At 54.7% G+C, this 27,957-nt stretch overlaps 2 protein-coding genes across 2 annotated transcripts; one reads left to right on the top strand and one right to left on the bottom strand.

The window, feature by feature from the left end:
* Positions 1–652: 652 nt before the first annotated feature.
* On the bottom strand, positions 653–14,633 carry GAREM2 (GRB2 associated regulator of MAPK1 subtype 2). Its single transcript, XM_054728292.1, has 6 exons — positions 14,522–14,633; positions 11,100–11,240; positions 5,830–5,960; positions 3,844–4,875; positions 2,476–2,645; positions 653–1,700 (listed from the first exon to the last, which is right to left on the bottom strand). The coding sequence occupies exons 1-6, from the start codon at positions 14,631–14,633 to the stop codon at positions 653–655; spliced, it is 2,634 nt and encodes an 877-aa protein (XP_054584267.1).
* Positions 14,634–14,636: 3 nt separating this feature from the next.
* Positions 14,637–15,704, top strand: LOC129151910 (basic salivary proline-rich protein 2-like). The gene has a single exon (XM_054728518.1). It carries the CDS (start codon positions 14,637–14,639, stop codon positions 15,702–15,704), a length of 1,068 nt encoding a protein of 355 aa, XP_054584493.1.
* Positions 15,705–27,957: the final 12,253 nt, after the last annotated feature.

The raw sequence follows: 27,957 nt of genomic DNA, 5'->3' as shown, positions 1-27,957 counted from the left end.
CATCAAAGGGCAGCGCTGTGCTCCTCCAAAGCCAACGCCCACAAACCAGACCCGGAGTGGGGCTCCGAGGTGAACGGCACGGGCGTGTACTGGATACACCTGTGCTCAGGGCCAGGGACCTACTCGTGGTGCAGCAGCGGGGGAGGGAAGGGCATCGCAGAGGTCCTGAAATTGGCACCCCGACCCTGGGGCAGCTGAGGCCAAAAGTCCCCAGAGCACAGAGGAGAGAGGGCACCTGGGGGATTTGTGCTTAAATTACAGACTCCCTTCCTGCTAACCGGCACCCACAGGAGAAGTGCGAGTCGTCTGTGAAGATCTTCAGAGTGTGGGGCAGTGTTAGGTCACCATGAAGGCCAGCTTTTGCCCCCCACCATGGGAGTCACAGCCAGTGCCTCACCAGGTGCAGGTGCGGCCTGGGGCCTCTGCTCCTCTCCCCACGTCCTCTGCACACTCAAAGGCAAGCCGTCCCCATGCAGGGGGGTCTGGTCCCAGAGGACCCCGTTTCCAAGAGTGGCTCCCCTGGATTCACAGAGTGGCTACCTAGCATCCTCCCAGGCAGCACCTGCCTCTGGGAGCGCTGTCCCCTGCCGAGCACGGCTGGCCTCAGGCCTCTGTGCCAGCCTCCCGGTTGCGCAGCTACCAGCCGGGAAGGTCAGATCTTGGGCCGCCAGCCTTTGATGAACTGCATGATCTTCTTGACCTGAAGCTTGGTGAGGTGGAAGTCGTCAGCCAGGATGTCCTCACTGAGCTGCACAAAGATACTGCCATCGATACGTTCTCGGGCGAAGAAGCTCACCACGTCCTCGGAGAGCCCGATGAAACGCAGGCTGCGAGAGACCTCCTCCAGAGAGAGCGCAGACAGGTCGGCGGGGGGCTGCCAGGAGGCCTCCCGGCCCCCCCAGCCCGTGGCGCCCTCCCGGGGACTGGCAGGAGGCCCTTCCAGGCGCCCTTGGGTGAGGAGGAGGCGTGCTCCACCTGCCTTGGGCCCCTTGGGGGCCGCTGGTGACAGTGGAGCGGGGACCTGCCGTAGCACTAAACCTTCAGGCTCAAAGGCCTTGGGGGGTCCAAGAGGCGAAAGGCGGGGTCCAGGCCCAGGTACCCCCACAGCTCTGGGCTCCTGACAGCGCAGCAACTCAGGCTCTGGAGAACCACCCTGCCCCAGCTCAAAGGGGTCAAAGGGCTCCAGGGCCGATTCCTGCCACTCAGAGGAAGAGGAGGAGGAGGTGGGGCAGGAGGAGGTGGGGCAGGAGGAGGTGGGTGCAGCCGAAAAGGCCGGGCCCGGAGAGCCCGGGCCTGGGGAATAGGCAGGGCTGGAGGTAGCCAGGGCAGCCGAGACGGTCGTGGGCCCCGAAGAGGAGCCTGCGGAAGGGCCTGAGGAGTAGGCAGGCCCGGAAAAGGGGTTGAGGGCGCCAAACGGAGCAAAGCGTTTCTGGGGGTGAGAGGGCTTGAGAAGTGGCGGCGGGCAGCCGTGGTAGGTCTTGGCAGGCGTGTCAGCCCCCAAGAGGGAGGCCGCTCGGCTGCTCAGGGGCTCTGCGAGGGCCCGCGGGGCCTGGCTGGGCTGCGTGGTGGAGGGCAGGGGTCCCGGCGGCGGGGGGCGGCTAGAGGACTCGCCCGCTTTGCAGTCTCCCCAGGTGCACGGGTAGCAATAGAGGGAGTAGGCATCCGGTGACGGGGAGCCACTGCCACTGCGGGAACCCGTGCTGTGGGCAGAGAGACAGACACACACACACACACACACACACACACACACACGCACAGAGGGTAAGACAGAGCAAGAGGCAACACGGCAGGTCACACACATGGCACTGCAAACCGCCCCTCCGCTGGCCACGGAGGCTGCCACGCTGGTCTCAGCAGCACAGGCCCGGACCCCAGCCCTCAGGGCCCGGGGCCTCTGGGGTTGCTCTATTCTTTCCTCAGGCACCCCCAACCCCAGGGAAAAGTCAATGAAACGGAATCACGTAAAAAAAGTTAAATAGCAGAAACTGGTTTGGCTCAGTGGATAGAGCGTCGGCCTGCGGACTGAAGGGTCCCCGGTTTGATTACGGTCAAGGGCATGTACCTTGGTTGCGGGCACATACCCAGTGGGGGGTGTGCAGGAGGCAGCTGATCGATGTTTCTCTCTCATCGATGTTTCTAATTCTCTATCCCTCTCTCTTCCTCTCTGTAAAAAATCAATAAAATATATTAAAAAAGAAAAGAAAAAAAGTTAAATAGCAAGGAACACCATCCTGGGGCAGAGTCCCCGCCTGGAAGGAACCAGCGCCATGCTCCCGTCCAATCCTCACGTTTAGGAAAGGAGCAGACGGAAGCAGGGCCGTGGAGAGCCGTGCCCGCTCCCAGGTACAGCTCAAGGACTTGCACCCTTTGAACCCCCAGCCTGCAGTCTCCTCTTCCTCAGCCCGGCCTCCCTTCCCCTTCCCCCTGCCTTGACCCACCACAGGAGACCCCAGGGCCGAGAGGAAAGGGGCTCACCCGTCCTGGAGGCCAGAGGAGTAGTAGGAGAGGCTGGAGCTGGGCGAGTGCACAGGCTGCAGCTTGGGGAAGCGCGGGGGCACCGGGGGGCTGCCAGGGAGCCAGCCGCTGCCGCTGCCACCCCGGGGAGGCACAGGCGGGGCGTTGAGAAGGCGGCACTCCTCCTTCACCTGCAAGCAGAGGGCATGGCTCCACCCTCTGTCCCCAGGCAGCGGACGCTCCTTCTTTCTCTTCCCAAACAACAACGGACTCCACACTGACACTTTGCCCCACTTTGCCAAGAGGCTGCCTCGCCTGACCCCCCACCTCCTCCACCAGCCGCCTCCCCTGCCCACCCCATCCCCCCTCCTCTCTCCAGCCTGCTTCACTTCTCAAGAGCCCACAGCATACACAGTCTTCTACTGCCCTGGAAACCTATAAACAATGTCAGGAAAAGAATGTAGAAAAGTAGATTAAAAAACAATCAGAAAGCCCTCGCTGGTTTGGCTCAATGGATGGAGCGTCAGCCTGCCGACTGAAGGGTCCCAGGTTCGATTCCGTCAAGGGCGCATGCCTGGGTTGTCGGCTCAATTTCCAGTGTGGGGTGTGCAGGAGGCAGCCGATCAATGGTTCTCTCTCATTACTGATGTTTCTCTCTTTCTCTCTCTCTCTCCCTTCCTCTTCCTCTCTGAAATCAATAAAAAAAAATTTTTTTAAATAGAGCCCTGTCTTACTCTTTAAAATAAAATTTTAAAAAATCAGAAAAATAGACATTCCCTCCACACACAAAAAGGAAAGAAGAGGGGAGAGGCATGGTGGGGTGGGAGGGGACTGAAGTATCTGTCACCTGCATCTCTTACTTATCGGTCAGATCCTCAAAGTGGACTCCATGGGATGTTAATGGGCATATTCTGTGCACAAGTAAGTGGGGAAATTGTGAGATAAGCAGGTTTCCTTAGCGCGGGCCTTCCCAGAGCCTTAATACTCCAGTCGCTGTAACTCCGAAGTGGAGAAGAGTGGAAGGCTGGAGGTCCTGCACACATTTCCTAAACTTATTTCACCATGGAACCTGCTTTTCACCGGACAACGTACAAGACTGTGGGCGAAACCTGCTGGGTAGCGCTGTCTAGACGCATGGCAAGTGGTCTGTGGCTGGAGACCTCCTGGCATCTTTGTCCCACGGCTCCCAGCCTCCGTCCCTGCTGTCCCCAAGTACAAATGCTCCTGCCACCCTTTCCCCTGTGCCTCCCCTTTCCCTCCGCATGGGCCACCCTCTGTCACACCCTCCGAGAGCTGGGCACCCACAGGGAGCCCCCCCCCCCCGGCCGGCCCCTCCCTGGAGGACCGAGCGACCGAGCGACCGAGCTCAGCGCCGCGCCTTCCACTCACAGCTTCGGACTTGGGAGGGACCGGAGGCGGCGGCGCCTCGGGCTCCAGGCGAGGCGGTCCCGTCCCGAAGTTGATGAGGTCGGGCCCCGGGGGCGGCCGGGCGCGGCCCTCCGCCAGGCCCTCGGCCGCCTGGTGCGCCCACAGCTCCTCGTAGGGGATCTCGGCGGGCGAGGCGGCGGGCTCGGGCGCGCCGGCCCAGTCGGGGCTCACGTACTCCTGGTCGCCGTCGCCGCCGGGCGGGCTGGGGGCGCGGGCGGGCGCGGGCGCGGGGCCCCGCGGGGGCGCGGGCAGGCAGAGGCGCGCGCGGCGCGGGCTGGCGCAGTCCTCGGCCAGCTCGGCGGGCGCCTCGCGCACGGCGGTGGAGTACTCGTCGGGGTCGAAGCGCTCGCGGCAGTAGGAGGCGCTGTCGCGCACCAGGCGCTCCACGCGCGGGTCCCCCGCCAGCAGGCCCTGCGGCAGCGCGAAGCGCGGCGTGTCGGTGAGCAGCAGGAAGTGCAGCGGCGCGGGGCCCTCGCGGCGCAGCGCCAGCCCCAGCACCACGGTCTTGGAGATGATGCTGACCAGCTTGTAGCGGTGGCCCTCGCGCACCGGGTGCAGGTCGTAGGGGTTGCGCGGCGGCCGGCTGGGCACCAGCACGTTCACCGGCAGCCGCACGCGCTCGATGATGGCGCGCACCGTGTGCTCGCCCTCCTGCATCTGCAGCTCCAGCGGGCTGCGCGTGCTGAAGCGGCCCTGGCACTGGAAGGGCAGGCTCAGGCTCTCGTTGGTGCGGTGGTTCATGCAGATGAGGCAGGGCATCTTGCCCTTGACGGGCCTGGCGCCCCCGCCCGCGGCCCCGGCGCCTCCCGGCCCGCCCACCCCGGCCAGGGCCCCCGCGCGGCCCAGCTTGCGCAGCAGCGTGGTGAAGCGCGAGCGCTCCTTGGTGGTCTTGGCGCACAGGATCTCCGCCTGGCCCATGAGCGTGAGCTCGTCGCCCGCGTGCAGCGTGAAGTTGTACACCTCGCTGTCCTCGCTGAACTCTCCCGACACCACCTGGGGGTCCCGGAAACGGGGAGGCCTCAGCCAGGGCCCCGGGGAAAGCCAGCCCTGGGAGGCTCTCCAGGACCCAGGACGGCAGCCCCAGGGTTGAGACCAGATCAAGAGCACTTGACTGGGGGGGGGAGAGGAGTATCAGGGACCCACATTCCACCCTAGAGAGGCCACATGGTTATCTCATCTAATAACTTCCTTGGGAAAGTTGCTCTAAGGATTAAATAGACTATATGTATAGTGACGTACTTGGAAAATATTCAATATGTGACCACTTTTATCATTATTATCTTTATAATTTGGGTCATAGTGCTCCACCCATTCAACAAGGCTACTGAGAAGAATTAATGGATAAGAAAAGGGCTTATAAAGAGCTATCTAGCCGAAACCGGTTTGGCTCAGTGGATAGAGTGTCGGCCTGCAGACCGAAAGGTCCCAGGTTCGATTCCAGTCAAGGGCATGTACCTTGGTTACGGGCACATCCCCAGTGTGGGGGGGGTGCAGGAGGCAGCTGATCGATGTTTCTCTCTCATCGGTGTTGCTAACTCTCTATCCCTCTCCCTTCCTCTCTGTAAAAAATCAATAAAATATATTTTAAAAAGAGCTATCTGTACACAAGTGGAGGACTGTTTGCACTCTGTCCCCACCCCCACCACCACCCCTACCAGTGGATGCAAGGATAGACTTCCAAAAAGGTCTCCAAGTCAGGGCACGACCCTCCACACACTTCCTCCTGCTTCCTATCTTTTGCAGGAAGTTCTTCAGCCCAGAAGGTCATACATCCAGCTCATGGGTCATGGCCCTTTTGTGCCAATGGCCCTCACGAGGCAGTCAGAAGTCACACTGGGACACCTTCTACCTGCTGGACCCTAAGGCAACCCTCCAACCAGGGTCAGAGTTGCTCTGAAGGGAAGGGGACAGCATGGGGGCACCATGCCTGGGACCAGAAGGCCTGACCTTGACACTGAAGGTGATGGCTTCCATCACAAAGATGCGGTCGGGAAAGACGCTGGCCACCTCCTCCACGCTGCTGAAGTACCTCACTGGCTCCCGCACGTCCCGGGCCTGCTCCAGGAGCTTGAACTTCCCTGCACAGGAGGAGATGCAGCGGCTAGGGTGGGCCCACCTGCTGGGAGCCTGGCAAGAGACCTCGTGGTCCCCACTTCCTGCTCCCCTCAGCTCAGCCAGCCCCTCTGGAACTCCGGTGGGCAGAAGGGCAGGTTTGGAGCAGCATGGGCCAACTGGCTCAAACCGCATGGGGAGTGAGCACAGATCGCTAGCTGCTAGAGCCCAGCCCTCGCCCCACGCGGAGCTGTGGGTGCGTGATGAGGCCAGCAGCTGCCTTCCCAGAGAAACCCAAGTGCAAACTAGAACGCAAATACTCGGACACAGCGTTGGCCTCTGACCAAACATCACTGTGGCATGGGGGATGCTGGCTTCTAGCTTGATCCCAACCCCACTCTGTCTTGATATGACCACGGACAAGTCCCTTCTCCTCGCTGGGTCTCCAAGTCCTCCTCTGAGGAGGTTGGGGCAGATGATATTGGGCCCTGCCTGGACCTGCTGATCCACGGGACAGACCAGGGGCCCAGCCCCAGGTCGTGGAGGCCCAGGAAGAGCCACTCTGACCCCAGCTCTGTTCCCAGACCCTGCCCCTGTCCAACATTCAGCTCGACTGTCCCAGAGGCCTCTCATGGGAGCCCAGCAAAGCCATCCCCCCCGCCCCGCTTTACCCCCATGAGGCCTTCCCGACTCGCAGTCTAGAGCAGTGCATGTTGGCTGGCTCAGCAGATGTCCCCAGTGGACTCGGGCTTTAAAGAACGGCGATCATCCATACAGCGACACTCGGTGGCGCACTCTCACCTCACCGGCCCCACAGGTCTGACGTGCCCACGACATGAGCACAGGGATAGGCTGTGGACCGCCCTGACACCTGGGCAGGTGGCTTCTTCTCAGGCCTCTCACAGAGGAGTGTTGTACAGGGGAGAGGACAACCGGCTGAGAGAAGACAAGGTGACTCTTCCGCTTCTGTAGTCTTCCTGGTGGTTGCCTCGTTCACAGCCCATTCATTTGTTCATTCCACGAACACTTACGGCGCACCCACTGTGCGCCAGGCCCTGGGCTAGGCCCAGCAGAGGCTGCACATCGGGGTAACATACAGTCTGCTTCCCAAGATTCCCGGATAGAGTGGATGTGACCGTGAGCACCCCGTGACGGCAGGCTATGACAAGTGCTACAACAGACTCGTGACAAAAGAGCTAGAGGACCGCTGAGCTGGGGGAAGGGTGCCTGGCAGTTGGAAGGGATCTTAGGAATGAGAAGAGTTTTGCAGAATGGACCTGCCACGTGGAGGAAAGAGAATGAGCCAACACAGAGCCACCAGAGCAGACTGCCCGCCCCCCACGGTGAGTGCCTGGAGGGTGGGACTTGAGAGAGTGATGGCAGGAGGTGAAATAGCATCTCGCTGAAAAGGCTCTGGATGCCAGAGGCCTGCGGAAGGAGACTCCTCAGGCTGGAGGGACTGAGGAGGGTCCGGTGGGAAGGAAGGGACTCGGCCCACCAGCCTGGTCAGCAATGGAGCCAGCAGAGCTGTTAGGCAAAACGAAGCCCAGGGGGCCGGGGACAGGAGGGTGTGTGGGGGGGTAAATGGTGATGGATGGAGACCTGACTGGGGGGTGGACACACAACACCGTGTACATACAGATGGCGTGTTGTGGAATGGTGCACCTGAACTCTGTGCATCTTTGTGATGGAAGTCAACCAGTGTCACCCCGATAAATTCAATAAAAAGAGAAAAGAAAGAAAAAAAGCAACTGGACACCTGGAAGAAGCAGGGTGTGGGGCAGGAGCTTGGGGAGCTGGTCAGAAGTACAGACTGAAGGTCACCAGCCTACAGGAGGGGGTGGGGGGGGCAGGTAAAATGGCTCAGAGAAATGGCCGCAGTGCACTCCCAGCACGAATACATACCACTCGGTATACAGTGCCAGGGGTTCCTGGGGCCCCTAAATCCAGAGACAGCCCTCCCCCCACCCCCCAGTGCAGGGTATGAAGAGCAGAGGGTCAAGGGCGGAGCCTACAGCACCCACACCTAGGCGCAGGAAGAGAAATGAGCCAAGGAAAGGAGGGGACGATGCCCAGGAGGAAGCTGGGACAAGACCCCCGAGGTCCTGCCCTTCCCAGTCTGAGACCCTGGTGGGAAGAGGCCCGGAATGGGCCCCAGCCCTAGAGGGCAGAGGGATACACTGGGGAGGGGACCTGGCCAGGAGCGGTGACCTGGGGTCGGGAAGCAGCAATCAGGGTCTGCTACCACCCAACAGTGGGTGGCCCCCCTCCATCACCCCATCTCCTCCCCCATATCCACACCTCCCCCCGCCCCCATCACAAGCAGCCAGGCATGGAGAAATGCCCGCTGCCCCCTGTGGGGAGAGCTGGAGCCAAGTCAGGGCTGGAGCCAGGGGAGGATGTGGCAGGGAAGATCGATGTAACCATGGCAGCCAACGCCACCCCCGCCTCCCCCTCGGCTGCAGCCTGGAGCCCAGCACCGGTCATCGCTGGCTGCCGGGAGGAAGGAAGGGCGACCTCCCTCCCAGGAGTGCTGCTCCGGCCCTGGGAGCCTCTTCCTCCCCCTGCAGCCCCTCCAGGGGCGCTTCCTCTCCTGCCTCCCTCTACGTGAGGTCCCCGCGACTCTGACTCTGGGGACCTGCTGAACCCCGCCTGCCCCTCCTCCTGGCCGCCCAGAACAGGATGCCCCTCCCAGCGAGAAGGAGTCTTGCCTACCACCCTCCTCCCAGACCTGACCCAGGCAGAGGCTCCCTAAAGAAGGGCAGGTAAACGCAGAGCGTGGCGTCAGGCCAGGCCAGGCCGAATCCCAGCTCTGCCACCACCCCGCTGTGTGACCCGGGCGAACTGTTTAACCTCTCTGGGCTCCGTTTTCCCATCTGTAAAATGAAAGATGCCACTTGGCTCCCAGGGCTCATCTGCCGCTGCTCCACAGGCCCCCGGCCAACGCTGGGGAAGCAGCCTGGCCCCAGGCAGGGCCGTGGGGGGCTGCCTCAGAGGTGCCAGGTACCCCTATTCCCTGGGCAGTGGGCCCCGGGCAGCGTCCCAAGCCCCGCAGCCCAACTCCCCTCCCCCGCCATCGTGGCGGTCCGAAGCCGGCTGCTCCCGCCCGCCCGCCCTATTATTAATTCATTAAGAGGAACCAGCGAGCTGTGCACTCAGCTTCCTCATTAACCCACCAGCCGGGCAGGCCCCTCTCCCTCCTAGAGGCCTCGACCTCCCTTCCCCCAGCCGGGCAGGCCGGAGCCGCCCACCAGAAAGATGGAGTTGGGGCTGGCTGTGACATCCCTGCAGCCAGCTGTCACCCGGGCCAACCCCCCCCCCCCAACAACCCCCACACACACACACACACAGGGAGCACCGAAAAGCATGAGGGAAAGGGCTGGAGCCCCATAGTTCCCTAGAAGGCTCTAGGCCTTGGGTTCCCAAATTTTTAATGACACAAACTGAAATGGCACAGTCCCCTTACGTCACATGTCAGTCCATGAGGACTATTTCTAATCTTGGCTTTTTATCCCAAGAAGACCCGGGACCTCTCCTCGGCTGGAAAGCTTCTGGCTGCAGCGAACCCCCTCCCGGGCTCCAGGCCCAGGCCCAGGTCCCAAAGACACTGGAGAGTTTCCTAATCTCTTAAATGGGGTGTGGGATTACGGGGGCACCAACCTCACAGGGTTGTTGTAAAGAGCTGAGTCCTGTCCCACTGGCTCCGGGGAGACCCAGGCAGGGCCAGAGGGGGAACAGTGGTAGCCGTGAGGAAGGGGCTGTGAGCCTTCCCAGCCCAAAGGGTCCCCAGCATTTGTTGGGGGTGGAGAGGAGGAGGTAGCAGTTACATCACAGAACTGGGCAAGCTCCTGGCCCTCCGGGGCCTGTCTTTCTTGTGAGTTAAATGGAGCCGATAGGACTTTGTCTCAGGTTTGCTGTGAGAATGAAATGATGCAAGTGCTCAGCCCGGTGTCTGGAATGCTGTGGGATCCTGGGTTCCCATGGGGGCACCTCTGGATCAGACCCCCAGACCCCCATCCCTCCCACACAGGGCACAACAGCCCTGCATTCCTGGTGTGGTGCAAAATCTTATGTAAGACGTCAGCCTCATGTAGAGCACAAATCAAAGTGGGAGTTCATTAGCACGATCTTATCCAAAAGCCTAACATGTTAACATTCACTTGTAAAGTCAATCAATGAAAAACAACGAGTTTAACACTAAAAGTGGGGAAATCGAGATTAAAGTTGACAGGTGCCAGTCAGATTATCAGCCTGAGCATCTCTTTGTTTCTGACGATTTTTAAAAATATGTTTTTATTGATTTGAGAGAGAGGAAAAAAAGAGAGAAACATTGATGTGAGAGAGACATATCAACTGGTTGCCTCCTGCACCCACCCCGGTCTGGGGTGGGGTGTGAACCTGAAACCCAGGTAGGTGCCCTTGACCAGGAATCAAACCCAAGACCCTTCAGTGCCAGGGGGCTATGCTCTAATTGCTTAGCCACATCAGCCGGGCCATTTCTGAAGTTTTTTGGTTGCACAGTACGGAGAAGATGGTGGCAGGAAATATTCTGAGGATCTATGCAAAAAAGGGTTAATGAGCCTGAGCCAGTTTGGCTCAGTGGATAGAGCGTCAGCCTGCAGACTGAAGGGTCCCGGGTTCAATTCTGGCCAAGGGCACATGCCCGGGTTGCGGGCTTGGTCCCCAGTGGGGGGGGGTGCAGGAGGCAGCTGATCAATGATTCCCCCTCATCACTGATGTTTCTATCTCTCTCTCTCCCTCTTCCTTCCTCTCTGAAATCAATAAAGAAATTTTTTTAAAAAAGGGTTAATGAGGCAGCTGGAGGTACATACCAAAGGTCTCTAGTTAGGGTTAAGGTTAGATTTGTAGCATTTTAAGAGTGTGGATATTTTAAAAACTTGTTTACAATCTATTTTAAAATAAAACGTGAATCAGCGGTTTGTAACCAGAGATCCAGGACCCTACACAAGAGTATAAAAACCACTGGGCCCTAACTCCAACCCTAACCCTAATCACCACCCTGCCAGCCCTGTCCTCACTCATCCCTGGCGCTCTAAGGAAAGGCTAGTCACCAGCAGCATCCCCCAAGCCTTCCCTACCCAATACAATACCCTGCAGCCTCCCGCCCCCACCGGCTCTACCCCACCTGCCCCTGGCTGGCACACCTGGGTACTGCAGGGGGATGTCAATCTTGGGCCCGATGACATAGTGGCCTTCCTCCAGGGTGTGGGCCGTCACTGTTGTCCACTGGCGGCAGGAGTGAATGAGCAGGATGTCTCGCTCACTGACGCCCTCAGCATACTCCCCTGGGAAGGGAAAGGAGGAGAGAAGAGGAAGGAAAGAAAGAGAGAACATTAGGAGGGCCAGAGAGAATAGGCAAGATGCCCTCCTTACCTTCACCCTAAGACCCTTCCCCAGGACAGCTCCCCATGGGTCCCTGTCCAGGTCAGCGAGGCTCTAGGGACAGACGGACGGCCAGCTGTGGCCTCACCGCTGAGTCAAGGCCCTCTCTCAGGGCTCAGGCTCCTGACGTGGCCTCAGCCACCAGCCCGGAGGCTGTTCTTCATTCATCACCTGATGGGACTGCCTGCTGTCCCAGGCCCTCCCAGCAGATGGGCCCAGTCCCTGCCCTGCAGGACCCCGTAGGCCTGGGGGCGGGGGAAGTGGAAAGAGATGTGAACAGAGAATACAGGCCAAGTGCGAGGCGCTGAGCGGAGGCCGTCTGGGCTCACAGAAGGGAGCCGCACACTAGCTGAGGATGGAGTGAGGAGGGGAGAGTACTGAGCAGCTGACACTTCAGCTGGGCCTCAGAACCACCTGAACTCACAGCAGCAGAATCCTCAGCCCCCATGTCAGTGCCCAGGCCAGGCAAGGAGGGTCAGGTTGGAGAATGGAGAGAGTCCAGATGGGGCTGCCCGTTGTAGGTCCCAGCTGTGAGGGCTCCCCAGAGCCCCGAGCCACTCAGGCCAGGAGGACGGCAGGGCTTAGAGGAGCTGGTTCCTGGGTCTTTTATGGGGGCAGCCCCTTTTCCGCCACCGCCACAGGCAGCCTCCCCCACTCAGGGGACCTCAGAGAAGCGGGGAGCACGTCTCAGACCCCTACGAACCCATCTCAGAGAAGCTGCTTCTTGGCTCTCCCTCTGTCGGCCCTCCGTGCTCCCAGCCTTCGGAGCACAGTGGTGGTGGCTGGAGAAGGGGGTGGACTAGAAGCTGGAGGGGCTCGTCCTGGGGAAGCGGCACTGGGGCAGGGGTGCTGAGCGGGGCCTGGGCCCCGGAGGCTCCAACCCCAGCAACGGTTTCCAGGGGAGCGGAGGGCCGGCCCAGCTTCCAGGAGGCGGGTGAGCTGTCTCCTGGCTGCAGCTGGCGGGCAGGGCGGGGGGAGGATGCCTCCTTCCCAGCCCCCTCAGACACAACTTACTAACTGTCCAACCGAATGGGAAATGATTTACTCTGATGGCTGGTGCTCCATGAAGTCTGTGGATTTGTTGAAAGCGGGGGAGGGGGTTGAATGTGTTCAGGACTGTGGGGAGACCTGGCTTTCCCACTGTGTGTGGGTGTGGCCAGGATGGGGGGGGGCGGTCTGAGCCTTCCTTCTGGGCAGAGGAAGCTCTGCTGCTCTGCAGCCCCCGCTTAAAGCTCCCCTAAGCCCCAGCCCATCCTTCTGAACACCCCCTGCCATGGTCATGGCCACCAACAGTTGAGCCAGCGCAGCCACCTGGCCCACACCCCAGTGACACTCCTCAATCCCACGGCCCCACTCAGGGGCCCCTTCCAAATGCATAAGGCACATGGGGACCTTCAAGACTTCAGGACTGCCTAAACCGGTTTGGCTCAGTGGATAGAGCATCAGCCTGCGGGCTGAAAGGTCCCAGGTTCAATTCCGGTCAAGGGCATGTGCCTTGGTTGCGGGCACATCCCCAGTAGGGGGTGTGTGCAGGAGGCAGCTGATCCGTCTTTCTCTCTCATCGATGTTTCTAACTCTCTATCCCTCTCCCTTCCTCTCTGTAAAAATTCAATAAAACATATTTTTTTAAAAAAAGAATGAATCCTAAGTTTAAAAAAAAAAAAAAGACTTCAGGACACACTTTTGATCACATATTCACACTCACGGTGACCACAGCCACAGCCACCGCGGTCACAGACAAGCCGGGCCATCACATCAGCTGCTCATTCACTCATTCACTCATTCACTCATTCATTCATTCATTCACTCATTCATTCACTCATTCATTCACTCATTCACTTATTCATTCACTCATTCACTTATTCATTCACTCATTCACTCACTCATTCACTCACTCATTCATTCACTCATTCATTCACTCACTCATTCCCTCACTCATTCACTCACTCATTCATTCACTCACTCATTCACTCATTCATCCAGCGGGTGGGTCAGTCCCTCCACGACCTTTGTTAGGCAGGATGTCCCCCTCAAGGAGCCTGCAGGTCAGCGCGAACACAATGCACTAACCCTGACGTTGGGCGTGCGCAGTGGGAGACACGCCAGGGGTGCGAGCAGCATCAACGGGGCGCAGAGGCGGCCTGAGCACACGGCGGGGCTCAGCAAGGGCCCCCGCCCCGGGAGCGGGCGGTGCCAGCGGACGGGTGGGCAGCGGCCGGCATACTCCATCCGCACGCGGACACACACAGCCGCTGCCCACAGGGGCTGCCTCGGGGTCACCAGCTGAGGATCCGGAGGACGAGGCGCTGGGCTGCGGGGCACCCCTGTCCGACGATTCGGTCCGGTCGCCGCCGGGCAGAGGAGCGGCTGCGGCCCGCGCAGGGGAGAGGGGGGAGCCCGCGGCCGCGGCCCCATTAGCATTCAGGGAAGCGAGTGTGCCAACGCGGGCCAAACCCTATTCTTCTCGCACACAAAACCCCGGCCTGGCCGCCAGCCCCGGCTCCCGCCCCTCCCCCAGCCGAGCCGCCTCCGTCCCCAAACAGTCCGCTCGCCCCGCGCACGGTCCCCGCAGCGGAGCAGCCCCGGCCCCGGGCCCAGGAGCCGCGGGGCCAGCTGTGGAGGGAGGGCCGGGGGTCGGGGCACGCCCCGAGGGCGGACTGCTCACCCAGGGACCCCAGGGGCTCCCGGGGCGCGACGGGAGGCGGCGAGAAGGGCCCCGGGAGGGACCGGGAGGGGCTGGGGGGCGGCGGAGGGAAGACGGAGCCCGAGGCCCCGGGGTGCGGGCGGACGGAGGGGAGGGGAGGGGAGGGGTGGGAGACAAAGGGACGGTGGGGGCGCGGCCAGGCGGGGGTCGGAGGGCGACGGGGAAGGGACCGCACCGACGGGGCGGGCGCGGCGGCTGGCCGTGCGCTGGGTCCCAGCCGGGCCAGAAGCCTCGGTCCCGGGCCCGGCCCGCCCCGTCCCGGTCCAGGTTTCTGTCTCAGCCCGTCTGCAGGGCCAGGACGAGGCGGACCCCCGGCTAGGGCCCCCCCCCCACCCCCGGTCCCCGCGAAGGTGCGCCAGGAGCTGCGCGGGGCCCCCGGGGAGGCGGAGGGCAGGGCCGCTCCTCCGGCCCCGCTGCACCTGCTGGGGAGCGAGCCCCCGTTCCCTGCGGACCCCGGCGTCCTCCCCGGCACCCCCATACCTGGCCCGAGGCAGGCGAGCGTGGGCAGGCGGCAGCGGCTGACGATGAGGTCCAGCGGGAAGGCGCCCATGCTCCAGCGCAGGCCGGCCAGCCCGGCCGCCAGCTTCTCCATGGCATGCGCGCCCCGACGGCCGGTCCCGCGCGGCCCGGGCTGCGCGCCCGCCGCCACCTCCGGGGGCCGCCGCGCTCCCCGCCTGGCCGCCCGGCCGGGCCGCGAGCATCACGTGGCCGGGCTCCCCGCGGGGCGCCGGCCCCCGCCCCTCGCCCCACCCCCCGGCCGGCTCCCGAGCCTCCGCCAAGGCCCGCCTCCCCGCCGGGGCCCGCGGCCCGCCCCGCCGCGAGCGCGCAGGTGACAGCCGGGGACCGGGCGTCTGGAGAGAAAAGCGCGCTGCCAAGCGGCCTCCGCGGGGTCGGGGAGTGGGGATCGGCCTCCCCGACCCGCCGGGGGGGTCTGGACCCCCGTACCCGCCGGGAGCGGCGCCCCTCTTCACCCCCGGGTGCCAGGGCCTCCGGGGGTCGCCGCCCACCCGCTCACGGTCCCGCTTCGCTGCCCAAGGCTCCTGCCCCGAACTCACCCGCTGCGGACCCAGCGGTGGCCGCCGCCTCTGGGACATGGACCCTCTCCAGCCTCACGCAGCCCGGCGGGGCCACCTCACCAACCCCGTTTACTGATGGGCAAACTGAGGCTCCACACACGTCGAGTGGCAGCCGGGACTTGAACCCCAGGTCCGACTGCAAATCCTCCCGCGTTCCCTGCCGTGCCGCCGCCTCGGCCCCCGCCGTGGAACGCTTCCCACGTGTGCAGCGCGCCCTGGCCGACTTCCCCGGTCCTGCGGGCCAGCGAGCTGCGGCACGCACCCCAGGGTGTGCCCTCGTCCCCAACGGGGAACCGGAGTGCAGGTGCAACCCCGGTGCGGTCCCTCAGGCGGCCCCTCTCTTAACGGGCTCCTCCTTTTCTGTTCTCCTCCTTCCAAGCCCTGTTTCCTGGGCTCCCTCCTCTCCGAAAGCCCATCCCACAAGCTGCGGCGGCGGGGCCTTCCACCTGGACAGGGGACTCCCTTCCTCCTCGGTGTGTCTGCAGCGCCTCCTGCAGGCGATCGGGGGCTGGTGCAGGCCTGTCGCGGGGCCAGCCAACAGCGATGGCTGTGTGTCCCGCAAGAAGCTGAAAGGCTCCATGGACTAGTCCTCAGCCTCGGTACCCGAGGGACACACACACACACACACACACATACACACACAGACACACACAGAGAGACACACACACACACACACATACACACACATACACACACACACAGACACACACATACACACACAGAGACACACACACACACACACAGACACACACAGAGACACACACATATATACACACACAGATACACACACACACACATACACACACAGACACACACACATACACACACATACACACACATACACACACATACACACACACACATACATATACACACATACACACAGAGACACACACACATACACACACAGATAGACACACACATACACACACACACACACACACACACACCAGACAAGATGAACACAGCTTCTCAGCAAGAGGAGACGCCGTTCAGGTCATTGTTCAGTCTCCATCTTTCGCGGAGGAAAGAAACCAAGACTCCCAAGAGCAGACAGGCTTTGCTCGAAGGTCACACGAAAGGAAGCAGCAGAGCCGAGACTGGATGCCTCCCAGTCAGTGCTAACTCCAAACCTGGTACTGAACCAGAACCCCCAGGCTGTCTCCTCCTTCACCCCCCAGAGGTGTGACTGTGGGGTACCTGGATGGACAACAGACCTAAGCTCGCCTGGGTCTGTGTGGGGTGGACATGGGTTCTTCCCTAGGGAGATGGCCAAAATCAAGACTTTATCCTGTCCTGACCGGTTTGGCTCAGTGGATAGAGCGTGGGCCCTCGGACTGAAGGGTCAGGGGCACTTACCTGGGTTGCAGGCTCCTCCCCGTCAGGGGCTCCTGCACGAGGCAACCAATCTGTGTTTCTCTGACATCCATGTTTCTCTCTCTCTAAAAATAAATAAATAAATAAATAAATAAATAAATAAAAAAAAATAAAATCAGTGGTAAAATATCCTCAGGCGAGGATTTAAAATAATAATAATAATTAAAAAAGGGAAAAACAAACTACTTTAAAAAAAGAACAGTTCTTTTGAGATTTTTCTTTCTTATTTCTGTGATGTGAATTACAAAATGTCTTAAAATGCTGCAAAGTAGGAAAGAACCACAATTTGACTGACCTTTGTAACCTACCTAATGTAGTCATTATGCAAGAAAATGTAGAAAGGAGTCTATTCAAGAGGATTCTTTTTGTATGTTTATATTTTATCATAAAAAAGATAATGTTATGGGGATAAAGAGGAATTGAAGCCCAATCCTTAACCTACAGATTATTCCTGAAATGCACCTTCCTAAAAATAATTCATGAAATATTTATTCAGGAAGCTAGAATTTTAAGTTTTGGTCAGTAGCACTGAACAGTAAATCAAACTATGCCTCTTATAAGTTAGGTATTTTTTCATAAATATGCTTATTTTCAAGTAAATAACACATATTTATATAAACAACACATTTGACTCTAAGTAGTACTTTAAGCTTAAGAAAAAAGTAAATGACCAACATGTTTCATTATTTTAATTATTCCATATTTTAAATTTTGTAAAATTTCTTTTAATTAAGCTTCCACCCACTAAGACATTTTTAAAATTAGAGCTTCATTATTCTTTTCATCTCTTGCTTTTATCTATTTTATTTTTTAAATATATTTTTATTGATTTCAGAGAGGAAGGGAGAGAGAGATAGAAACATCAAGGATGAGAATCATTGATTGGCTGCCTCCTGCACGTCCCCTACTGGGGATGGAGCCCGCAACCCCAGGCATGCGCCCTTGACCAGAATCGAACCTGGGACCCTTTGCTCCGCAGGCCAACGCTCTACCCACTGAGCCAAACCAGCTAGGGCTCATCTCTTGCTTTTAAATGGTGTTGTTTATTTTTATAACATGGCAAGTTTCATAATCCTTTAAAAATCCTTTAAAAAACAATTCAAATTGTTTTATAAGACAGAGATTATATATATAATTGATTTCAGAGAGGAAGGAAGAGGGGGAGAGAGATAGAAACATCCATTATGAGAGAGAACCATGGATTGCCTGCCTCCTGCAAGTCCCCCTCTGGGGATCGAGCCCACAACCTGGGCATGTGCCCTTGACCGGAATCGAACCTGTGACCCTTCAGTTTGCAGGCCGACACTCTATCCACTGAGCCAAACCAGCCAGGGCAAGACAGAGACTTTTGTGCTGTTTCATACCATGCAGAACCACACTTGCTTGAATAAACATTTCAGATGGACTTGGTGTCATCTGGGCCCAAGTGACAGCAAATGATGAAGCAAAACTGTAAAAATTGTCAATGAATTAACTGAGGATCTAACAGATTTGCCTTGTTTGCCAAGACAGATTGTCCAATAATTTCAATCTGAGCAATAAAGCAATGGAAGAGAATAGAGAACTGAGAAATAGACACACACACAAATACAATCAGGTGATCTTTTTAAATTTTTATTTTTCAGTTATAGTTACATTCAATATTATTTTGTATTAGTAGTTTCAGGTAATCAACTGATCTTTGACAAAGGAGCAAAGGCAATTCAATGGTGAAAGACGAAGTCTTTCCAACAAATAGTGCTGGAATAACAGGACATCCACATGCAACAAAAAAGAATCCTAGACACAGACTTAACATTCTTCACAAAAACTATTTCAGATTGGATCATAGATATAAATATAAAATACAAAACTATAGAACTTGTAGAAGATAACGTAAGAGAAAATCTAAATGAACGTGAGCTGGGCAATGACTTTTTAGATACATCAAAAGCACAATCCGTAAAAGAAATTGACAAGTTGGACTTCATTAAAATTAAAAATGTCTGCTTTTCCAATTTGACCAATAGATATAGCTTGGACAATATTCATGGATCTGAGTGTTAGCTTCCTCCCCCAGATTTAAGATCTGAAGTAGAGCATGGCCTGTTCGAGGTCAGAATGGGAATGGGGGCAATAAGGAACATTCTGAGGGCTTTAGTTTTCATTCTGAGTGAGATAGGAAGCCTTCGACGTATTTTCAGAAGAACATCGACCTGATCTAAATGTTTTCAGGATCATTCTGTCTGCTGCGTTGTGAAGAGGCTGTGGGTGAGGGCTCTTTGGTTGTTACTTGCTGGAAATGATGGACATGGACTTGGTAGAGCTGTGGCGGTGAGGAGATGTGGCGGGTTTGGGTATGTCCTGAAGGTAGAACCAATGGGATCTGTTGATGAATTGGATGTGAGGAATGGGGGAAAGAGATTTGAAGGTGGGTAGAGCAGTTGGAAGGATGGCACTGCCATTTTTCTGAGGTGGAGAAGGCCGTGGGGAAGCGTTGGGTGGGGAAGTCAGGGGTTTGTTTTAGGCCAGTTGAACCAGTGGGGCGTCATCAGGACATACATGGCTTCTACAGACCAGAACTTGGATGAAGTTCCCTGGGGCCTGAGTGCAGACAAAAGGGAGAAGTGGGGGGTCTCAGAACTGAGCTCTGAGACACTGCAACTCTTAGTGGCCAAGAAGGTGAAGAAGGCTCCAGCAAGGCTGAGGAGGACCAGTGAGGTAGGTGGAAAGCCATGTCCTGGAAGGCAGGTGAAGGCAGTGTTTTAGGACGGAGAGAGATTCAGTGAGCCAGCGTCTCCCATTTAGCGCCACTCTGACCTTGGCAAGAGCTACCCTGATGCGGTGGTGGGGTGAAGCCCTAATTTGAACCAATGGAAGAGGGAATGCAGGAGAAGGATTGCAGGTGCGCATATAGACAGCTCTTTCAGGGAGTTTGCTGTAAAAGGGAGCAGAGAAATGGGTGGGAGCTGGCGGGGGGGGGCGGGGATCTGGTATCAAGGGAGAGTGTTTTTATTTTTGGTAACAAAGGGATTTCAGCCTGTTTCAAGTCATTGTTTCTCCTACTCGTGTGTGAAATACTGTGCCCTTAAAAAGATGTTTCCCCAGTGATATATGAGAGAGAGAGAGAGAGAGAGAGAGAGAGAGAGAGAGAGAGAGAGAGAGAGAGAGAGATTCTAAATGGGGTTTGGAACAACTTCTGTAGAAAGCATTTTCTTTCAGAATTACCCAGTCTTGTCAACACTAAAAATTTACCTACAGAAACAACTTCCTCTTTAATTGCTGTAGCCAGTTTAAAAAAGAAAAAAATCCAGGGGCTTTCGCCCTGCTTTCTGCATCTCATCGAGTGTGAGGATGTACTAGGGCCCCGAAGCAAAGGTTTTCATATCACACGAGGTCTGCACCTCATTTGCTGGTTCTGCAGCAAGTGCAGAGGCCCGCGGGGAAGGGGAAGCAGCCTTGGCTGGGCGGAGAGCGGCTGGGCTGCCCGGCTCCGTTACTATCCGCTGCGGATCCTCAGCAGGTCCTGTTGCATGGCTGGGTGTCTGTACATTAAAGCACTGAAGTATGGTTTCTAAGTGACCTGTTTGTCCTTGCTTTCTTGAGAACTTGGCTATGCATTTTAATTTATACGTATGCTGTATTTTTCGATGTCTGCAGTGGGGATGGGAAGCTGGTCGGCCTTATTGTTGGACTTAAAGCACATGTGAAGCTTGATCAACCGCCACTCACTCGCTCACTTAACATTATTTATTGGGCACCTGCTCTGTGCCAGGAACAGTCAGGCCGAGGGACCCAGAGGTAAACGAGGCAGGTTTTATCCCTGCTCTCAGAGAGCCTTCTCCCTACTGGTAAAAAAGCTTCCTCCTTATTTGCACACGGTCCATCAGCTGTAACAGGCATCAGTACCACCTCCCCCACTTGTTTTCCTGGAGACCACGGCTTCCAGTTCCTCTCCAGATTGGTTACTTCCTAAGCCAGCTGCACGCTCTCCAGGGCTGGTTTCCTGGGGCCTGGGTCTCCCTCTTCCTCAGAGTCCTTTTCCCTGTTGTGGGAGAATGTCCGCTGATAGATTCCTGCGCAGGGGAGCAAGGGAAGGCAGCATTTATCTGGACACGTCATTTCCTATTTGACAAGTAGTTTGAATGAGAACAGAATTTTACAGGGAAAAGTCTTTTCACTCACAATTTTGAAGCTATTTCCCCATTGTTTTCTAGCTCTCTGTATTACTTTAAGAAAATTTATACCATTTAGGCTCATGATTCTTTGTATGTGACCTATTTTTGTCCCTCTGGGTGCCTTTAAAAAAATTTTTTTTAATCTCTTCTTTTATCCTTGGCGTTCTGAGATGCCATGATAGCATTTCTTGGTGCAGGAGCTCTGTGTGTGTGTGTGTGTGTGTGTGTGTGTGTGTGTGTGTGTGTGTGTTAGCGCAGGCCAGGCCCCTTCAATCTGGAGACCAGTATTCCTCAGATCTGGGAGGTTTCCTTTTTTTTTTTTAATTTCTTTATTGATTAAGGTATCACATATTTGTCCTCATCCCCCATTCCCATCCCACACCCCTCCCCACGCATGCCCCCACCCCCCTGTTGTCCTTAACCACTGGTTAGGCTCATATGCATGCACACAAGTCCTTTGGTTGATCTCTCCCCTTTATCCCCACCCTCCTCTACCCTCCCTCTGAGGTCCAACAGTCTGATCCATGCCTCCTTGTCTCTGGGTCAGTTCTTGTTCATCAGTCTATGTTGTTCATCATTTCCCCTAGATGAGTGAGATCATGTCCTACTAGAAATACACTTACAGTGTGAGGTTTCCTTATATTCTCTCTCCGATCATCACGTTCCTTCCCGCTTTCTTCTCTGTTTTCTTTTCCTGGACCTCTAGTGAATCAAAACACTTTGACCTTTGGATTGGCCCTCTGCATTTCGTATCAATTCCTCCTCTTTTCCATCTATTTTTGTTGGTCTGTGTGTTTTACTTTCTGGGACATTTCCTTGACTTTTATCTTCTAATTCTTCTCTTACATCTTTTATTTCCATTGGAAGTTCTTATTTTAGTGAATTCTATCTCATTCTGTGTGTGTGTGTGTGTGTGTGTGTGTGTGTGTGTGTGTGTGTTTGTACTAAATCCATTAAATATTAAATCCATCCTATTTTTGCCTTATGGATTTAATGTTATAGCATATCCAAGAATATTAATTAAACTGAGTTCAGAGGTTTTCACTGGTTTTCTGCATTTTTTTGTTTCCTTTTTTGTTAGTTGTTTTATTCTCTCTCTCTTTTTTTAAAAAAAAATTTTTTTTATTGATTTCAGAGAGGAAGGGAGAGAGAGAGAGAAATAGAAACATCAATGATGTAAGAGAATCATTGGTTGGCTGCCTCCTGCACACCCCCTACTGGGGATTGAGCCCACAACCCAGGCATGTGCCCTTGACCGGAATCAATCCCAGGACCCTTCCATCCGAAGGCCGATGCTCTATCCACTGAGCCAAACCGGCTAGGGCTTTATTCTCTCTTTTATGTTAAGGTGAAAGCACACGGCCCATCAGCTGTAACACACAGCTGTAAGGTGAAGAACTGAAGGTCTGACTGAATGCATCTGCTAAATCCGGGTGTCAGGTGTGTGGATTTTTCTTAGTTTTTCTATACTTTTCTACATGTTTTAGGGAGAGTGGAAGCTTTATGCGTGTTCATCTGCCTTGATGACTGAAGACCTTCTACACAGAATACTCTGCAACGACCTGGCCTTTTAGTTGGTAAAGCTCCAGCCAATGGTATTGTGGGTCTTTCCTCTTAGGCCAGGTTCTCCAGAGGAGACATTCCTAATCCTTTACCTGGTACGTATGCCTGGCTGCCAAAACTCTGGGGAAGGGAGAAGGAGCGAATCTGAGGAGGCCATCCCTCGAGATGCCATTGTGCTCTGAACTCCATGTTATGGCCCCTTGCCTTTCCCCATGCCTGGCGTCCTTGAGCCGGGAGGCTCTGTCATTCCATTTCTGCAGATAACAAGCTCCTGGCTGCAAGGGGGAGGAAGGGACATATGGGGATCCCATCATTTTATACAAACTTCCTACCCAACCCCATTTTTAACCCACTGCCTGCCACGTGTCTGACCTCCCCATGATAACCGGTGCCTCTGAATCCAGGAACTCTGGGAATTCGGGGCAAATCTGCTCACTTTTTATAGGCATTCTCCTTTGAGACATGTAGGCTGTAACTTCTGTCCTACAACAGTCAGCTAGCTCTGTTTTCCATTTCCCATTTTAAGAAGATTTAGTTCAATAGTTGCTAATTCTCTCAAAAAAGTCTCTTGCCTTCTTTGTCTTCATAGTCTTATGCTTTTTAAATTCCTTTTCTTCATTTTAGTGGGGGTCTGGAAAGAGAATTTAATTTTTTTGTGGCTATGTTTACCATAAATTCTTTTAAAAAATATTTTTATTGATTTCAGAGAGGAAGGGAGAGGGAGAGAGAGAGAGAAACATCAATGATGAGAAAGAATCATTGATCAGCTGCCTCCTGCATGCACCCCACTGGGGACCGAACATGCAACCCGGGCATGTGCCCTTGACTGGAATCAAACCTGGGACCCTTCAGTCCACAGGCCGACACTCTACCCCCTGAGCCAAACTAGCTAGGGCTATCATAAATTCTGGATGGATCTCAGATGGATGGGCTCTCAGGAAGTTTGTGGTGACACACAGGAGACATGCAGTTCCCAGGAATGGTCACAAGGCGGCTCAATGACTCCATATTTAATTCATAGCTGCTCCATACCCACCCCTGCCAACCCCACAACAGTTAGGAGCCTTATGAGTGTTGGTTAATCCAGCAGAGGGGAACCCCGGAGTCGCCGAATTTTTACACGGACTGAGTCTCCCAGGGCTTTCTGGCCCACCTCCTAGCAACAGAGAGCCACAGGAGACACCACTGGATCCTGGACCTGGAGGTCGTTGGTCGGAATAGACTTGGACTTGAATGTTAAGGTCCTTTTCAAGTTGTAGTAGAAGTTGCTTTTAAATTGGAATACAGATGCGAGTGCATGAAAGTGAGGGCGGGAACAAGGAGGCCGGTGCCACCTCTGCTGAATCTGCTGGACAGAAGGGAGCAGAGAGTCACTGGTTCACTTACCACATGCGCTCCTGCCGCGGGGGCAGCCGTGCAGGGTGCTGTGCCGACACGGTGCAGACAAGACAGGGTCTCTGCCCACCAGCATATACAACCTGGTAAGCAGACGAGCCAACACGGACAACCACCAGGAAGGGACGCTGCCTTCAGTGCCCACCACAGATGTAGGTCCCAGTGCCCCTCTCAGTATGGAGGAGGGAGAGGGGTCGCTTCTCTGCTCAGGACGGGGGAACATCCTTGCTGGTGGGTCTTGAACTGGCCTTGGAAAAAGGGTGTGTAACCGCCCTTGTCAAGTTTAAATGTAGATTCTGATTCAGCAGGGCTGTGTGTGTGTGTGTGTGTCCTGAGATTGTGTAGTCTTAACAAGCTCCCAGTTGATTCCAATGTGGCTAATCTGAAGACCACACTTTGCATGGCAAGGGTGCAGCAATCCATATATATAAAAGGCTAAGCGACCATCTGACTGTCCGACCGTCCGGTAGGTATGATGCGCACTGACCACCAGGGGGCAGATGCTCAACGCAGGAGCTGTCGAGCTGCCATGATTTGGCAGCGGTGGTTCTCGGGTGACGCACCCCGGAACCAGAGAGGAGGGAGCTCTTGCATCCAGGACCCCTCAGGGGATGTCAGAGAGCCAGTTTCTGCCTGATCCTCTGCCCGAGGGATCCCACTCACTCCGCAGACGCCCTTTGAGCTGTGGTGCCGCCGGCCGGGGAGGGACCACGAGAGGTTGGCTCCAGGGCGTGTTCGGCTGTCTTGCCCGGTCCTGCCACCTTCTAATTAATTTCCTTTCAATGTGCACGAATCTGTGCACCAGGTCACGAACTGGGTTAACTTGGCTGCACATGGGAATCACACGGGAAGTGAAAAAACAAAAAAACCACCAAACAGTCCAGTCTCATCCTAGAGATTCTGTGTTCATTGGGCCAGGGTACAACCGTGGCACTGCTATTTTTTAAAGCCCTTCCCCGGGGACTCTTATACGCAGTTACATTTGAGCATCAAGGGTGCAGGGGACATTTGTCATTCTTTTTGTCCACCTGAATCCCACTACTGAATCTCTCTCCCCCCCACTTCCCTGGCATAGGGAACATGGGCACCTCCCTTGGGCTTCACCAACCCAACCACCCCAGACTTTGCCGCAGAAACCACTGAGACAAAGAAGCAGAGACCACACCGTATCAGCCTCATCGGCCAGGAGTTGGCCTTGGTGGCAGCTCTATTGTTTCCAGAGGCGACAGTGACAACTCGTGGGGCATGGTGTTCAGCAGCAGGGACGGCAGGACCTCGGCGGACCTCGCCAAGCCTGATTCTGAGCATTGGTCTTGGCCGCACAGACTCTGAAACTCTTTCTGTGGTCCTGGAGATGGAGAACCACCCCATATAATTTTAAACACGCAGAGCCTTTCATATAGTGTACATGTAATACGAAATTTAAAACCCAGATAAAGCAAATGTGTAGATTAATGACTTGTTATAAGGCAAACACTTTCGTAAACAACATCCATGCCAGAAGATAGGATTAGGTATCCCAGAAACTCCATTTATAACTCTCTGGCCATTTATAGCTCCTCCCTCCCTGCTAAAAATATCCCTATCCTGACTTGGAGGTTAATCATTTTCTTAATTTTCTTTATAGCACATTACCTCTGTATTTCTCTAAACACCGTATGCTTTAGTTTTGCCTGGTCATTTTTTTCCTTTCAGTCTTTTGTTAATTTATAATCTCTTTCACTCCCCATTGAAACTTAATTATGGAAAACACTGAATCAATTGTCCTGCAAAATTGATCAGTCTGGGTTTTTTAATTGATGCAGTTTAATATGTCCCTCCGTCTTCAGGTTTGCTATAAATTGGTAGTTGGATCTAGAACAGAGGTTTGATCTGAGGTTTGATATGTTTTGGCATTGCCTCACCATAGGAAGGACTGCGCTCGAGACACTAAGGTACATGAATGTGTGGATGTCTCTATCTTGTTGGATCTCTCTCTTTGTGAGTTAGTAGCCATTGATCATGCCTAGATCCATCAATTCATTCGAGGTTGCAAAATACTAAAATTCTAACTATAATTTCTTCATAGGGAATTCTATGGAGAAACGATACCTTGTTCACTATTGTTGGGGAGAAAAACCTTCCTGCCCTCTTAGGTGCAGTGTTTGGAGGTTTGCAAATTAAACTGACAAAAGACAGATTAGCAAAAGGAAAGCAGGTTTTTATTAACTGTGTATCTGGGAGCTCACAGAAGAATGTGCCTCCTAGAATGGGGGGCTGATGTACCACCTTCACAGGGGGTGGGGAAGAACAGATGACTTCTTATCAGGACCCGGGGCACAAAGGGCACTTAAAATAAAGGACTTTTGGGAGAGAGAAATGGACCCCGAGGAGAACAGATGAGGTAAGGACTTGGAGACCATGTTTTTGGGTGTGGTACACCTCTCTCCAAGAAGAGCTCAGAGCTGCTCCCTAGAGGGTGTTTTATGACAAATGAGTTCTTTTGGGAAGTTACGCTTTTAGGCAGAAAGGGATTTGGGGAACTCCAATGCCTCAGCTCACAATCATTCATATACACAATAGCTTATTCCAGTCCCCTCCACTGTTTAGTTACTAGTCGTGTAGTCTGTTTAGGAGTGTGGATGAAAAGGGGGTTCTATGGAGAGTAACCTCAAAGGGTTATCTGATCATAAATTCCTAACTGGGCAGGTCATGGCGGAGAGTCACTCCCCAGGGATATAACTTTTTTTAGTAAAAGTCTTATCTTTGCCTTTAAGTAAGCCCTGTCCATTGTTTCTGTGCTTCTAAGTGAACAACTTGGAAATCTCTCTTTGGGGACCCCTCAAGCAAAACCACCCTCAAGAAAGCACATACTCTAATCCAGTGGTTCTCAACCTTTCTAATGCCGCGACCCTTTAATACAGTTGCTCATGTTGTGGTGACTCCCAACCATAAAATTATTTTCGTTGCTACTTCATAACTGTAATTTTGCTACTCATAATGTAAATATCTGTGTTTTCCGATGGTCTTAGGCTCTACAGCAGCAGTTCTCAACCTGTGGGTCGCGACCATCGGAAAACACAGATATCATCTACATTACGATTCATTAACAGTAGCAACATTACAGTTATGAAGTAGCAACGAAAATAATTTTATGGTTGGGGGTCACCACAACATGAGGAACTGTATTAAAGGGTCGTGGCATTAGAAAGGCTGAGAACCACTGCTCTAATCCAATCCCCACCTTGCCGGACCTGTTTGGAGGCCTACGAACAGCTGAGTGGGTTTGGGTAGCGCTTGGGCTGGAAGTTAAGGCTGTACCAATTCCTCAACTTTTGGGTCAGGTTCATGCATGGCTTTACACTTCTCTGGATGCTTGAAGTGACCAACTACGATGGGGCCGTAGCAGACCCTTGCTACAGATTCTTCAAAGTGGGTATTCGGAGGACTGACACTCTGATCTGTGCAAGACAGACTGGAGCGTGTGAGGGAGACCGCCAGCTGATCACTTAGGAAATTAACGTGGTGGTGCAGAGGAGAGGGACTAGTACCAAGACGAGGCAGTGGGAATGCCAAGGGGAAGACAGTGTAAGAAAACTGACGGGACTAGGTGACAGTGAGGGAAGGGTCATCAGTGGCTGAGGTCTGAAAGCTCAGCGATTAGAAAACAAGTTTAAAAATTTCAATGTAATCTCCTACATGAGTGACCTAGAACTTAAACTGGAAAAGCCATCCCTACCTATCCTAGGATCTTTAAACAGTGTCCTTCAAACATTTATTTCCTGGGTAACACTCAAGGCCCGTTAGAAGGAAAAACAGAGCTGAGCCTGTGCTAAGAGGACGAGTAGCTCACAGCACCCAGCAACTGGGTCGTGTTCTCACAGCTGCAGGAACGTGGACCATCGAGAAGGGCACAGAACAGCAGCCCGTGCCCCATAGATTACCTCAGATCTCTCTCATGCTCGGGTAGCATCTTCATCCCGGTAGTTTCACTCCAACGTCTGTCTTCGAAATCTCCCAGGCCCAAATTGTTTCTGTGATTGATGACGTGAAACTTAAAGAGCTTTCATGGAATCCTTCCGGCGCTTCAGAAGAGGCACAGGTGTTTGAAAAGGCCTCTCCTGTGAGTCCTCTCATTTCCATGGTCATAGCCACTCTGCTGCCTGCACTTCTGGGGTCTAAAGCAAATAGACCCTCCTTTTCATTTAGCACTGAAACCCTGCACTGCAAGCGCTCACTGGAGAGCTTAATCTTGGATTGACTAGTCCAGTGGTCGGCAAACTCATTAGTCAGCAGAGCCAAATATCAACAGTACAACGATTGAAATTTCTTTTGAGAGCCAAATTTTTTAAACTTAAACTTCTTCTAA

This window comes from Eptesicus fuscus, chromosome 16, assembly GCF_027574615.1.
Source record: "Eptesicus fuscus isolate TK198812 chromosome 16, DD_ASM_mEF_20220401, whole genome shotgun sequence".
Classification (NCBI taxonomy): domain Eukaryota; kingdom Metazoa; phylum Chordata; class Mammalia; order Chiroptera; family Vespertilionidae; genus Eptesicus; species Eptesicus fuscus.
This window is presented reverse-complemented; position numbering and strand designations above follow the sequence as displayed.

Bases quoted from the DNA above. Each gene is read 5' to 3' on its own strand.
- GAREM2 (XM_054728292.1), bottom strand. From the start codon at position 14,633: ATGGAGAAGCTGGCGGCCGGGCTGGCCGGCCTGCGCTGGAGCATGGGC. The intron at 4,876-5,829 runs GTCAGGCCTTCT...CGGGACCCCCAG, and splicing joins CCATCACCTTCAGTGTCAAG to GTGGTGTCGGGAGAGTTCAG. The intron at 1,701-2,475 runs GTGAGCCCCTTT...CTCTGCCCACAG, and splicing joins TCCTCTGGCCTCCAGGACGG to CACGGGTTCCCGCAGTGGCA.
- LOC129151910 (XM_054728518.1), top strand. From the start codon at position 14,637: ATGCGCGCCCCGACGGCCGGTCCCGCGCGGCCCGGGCTGCGCGCCCGC.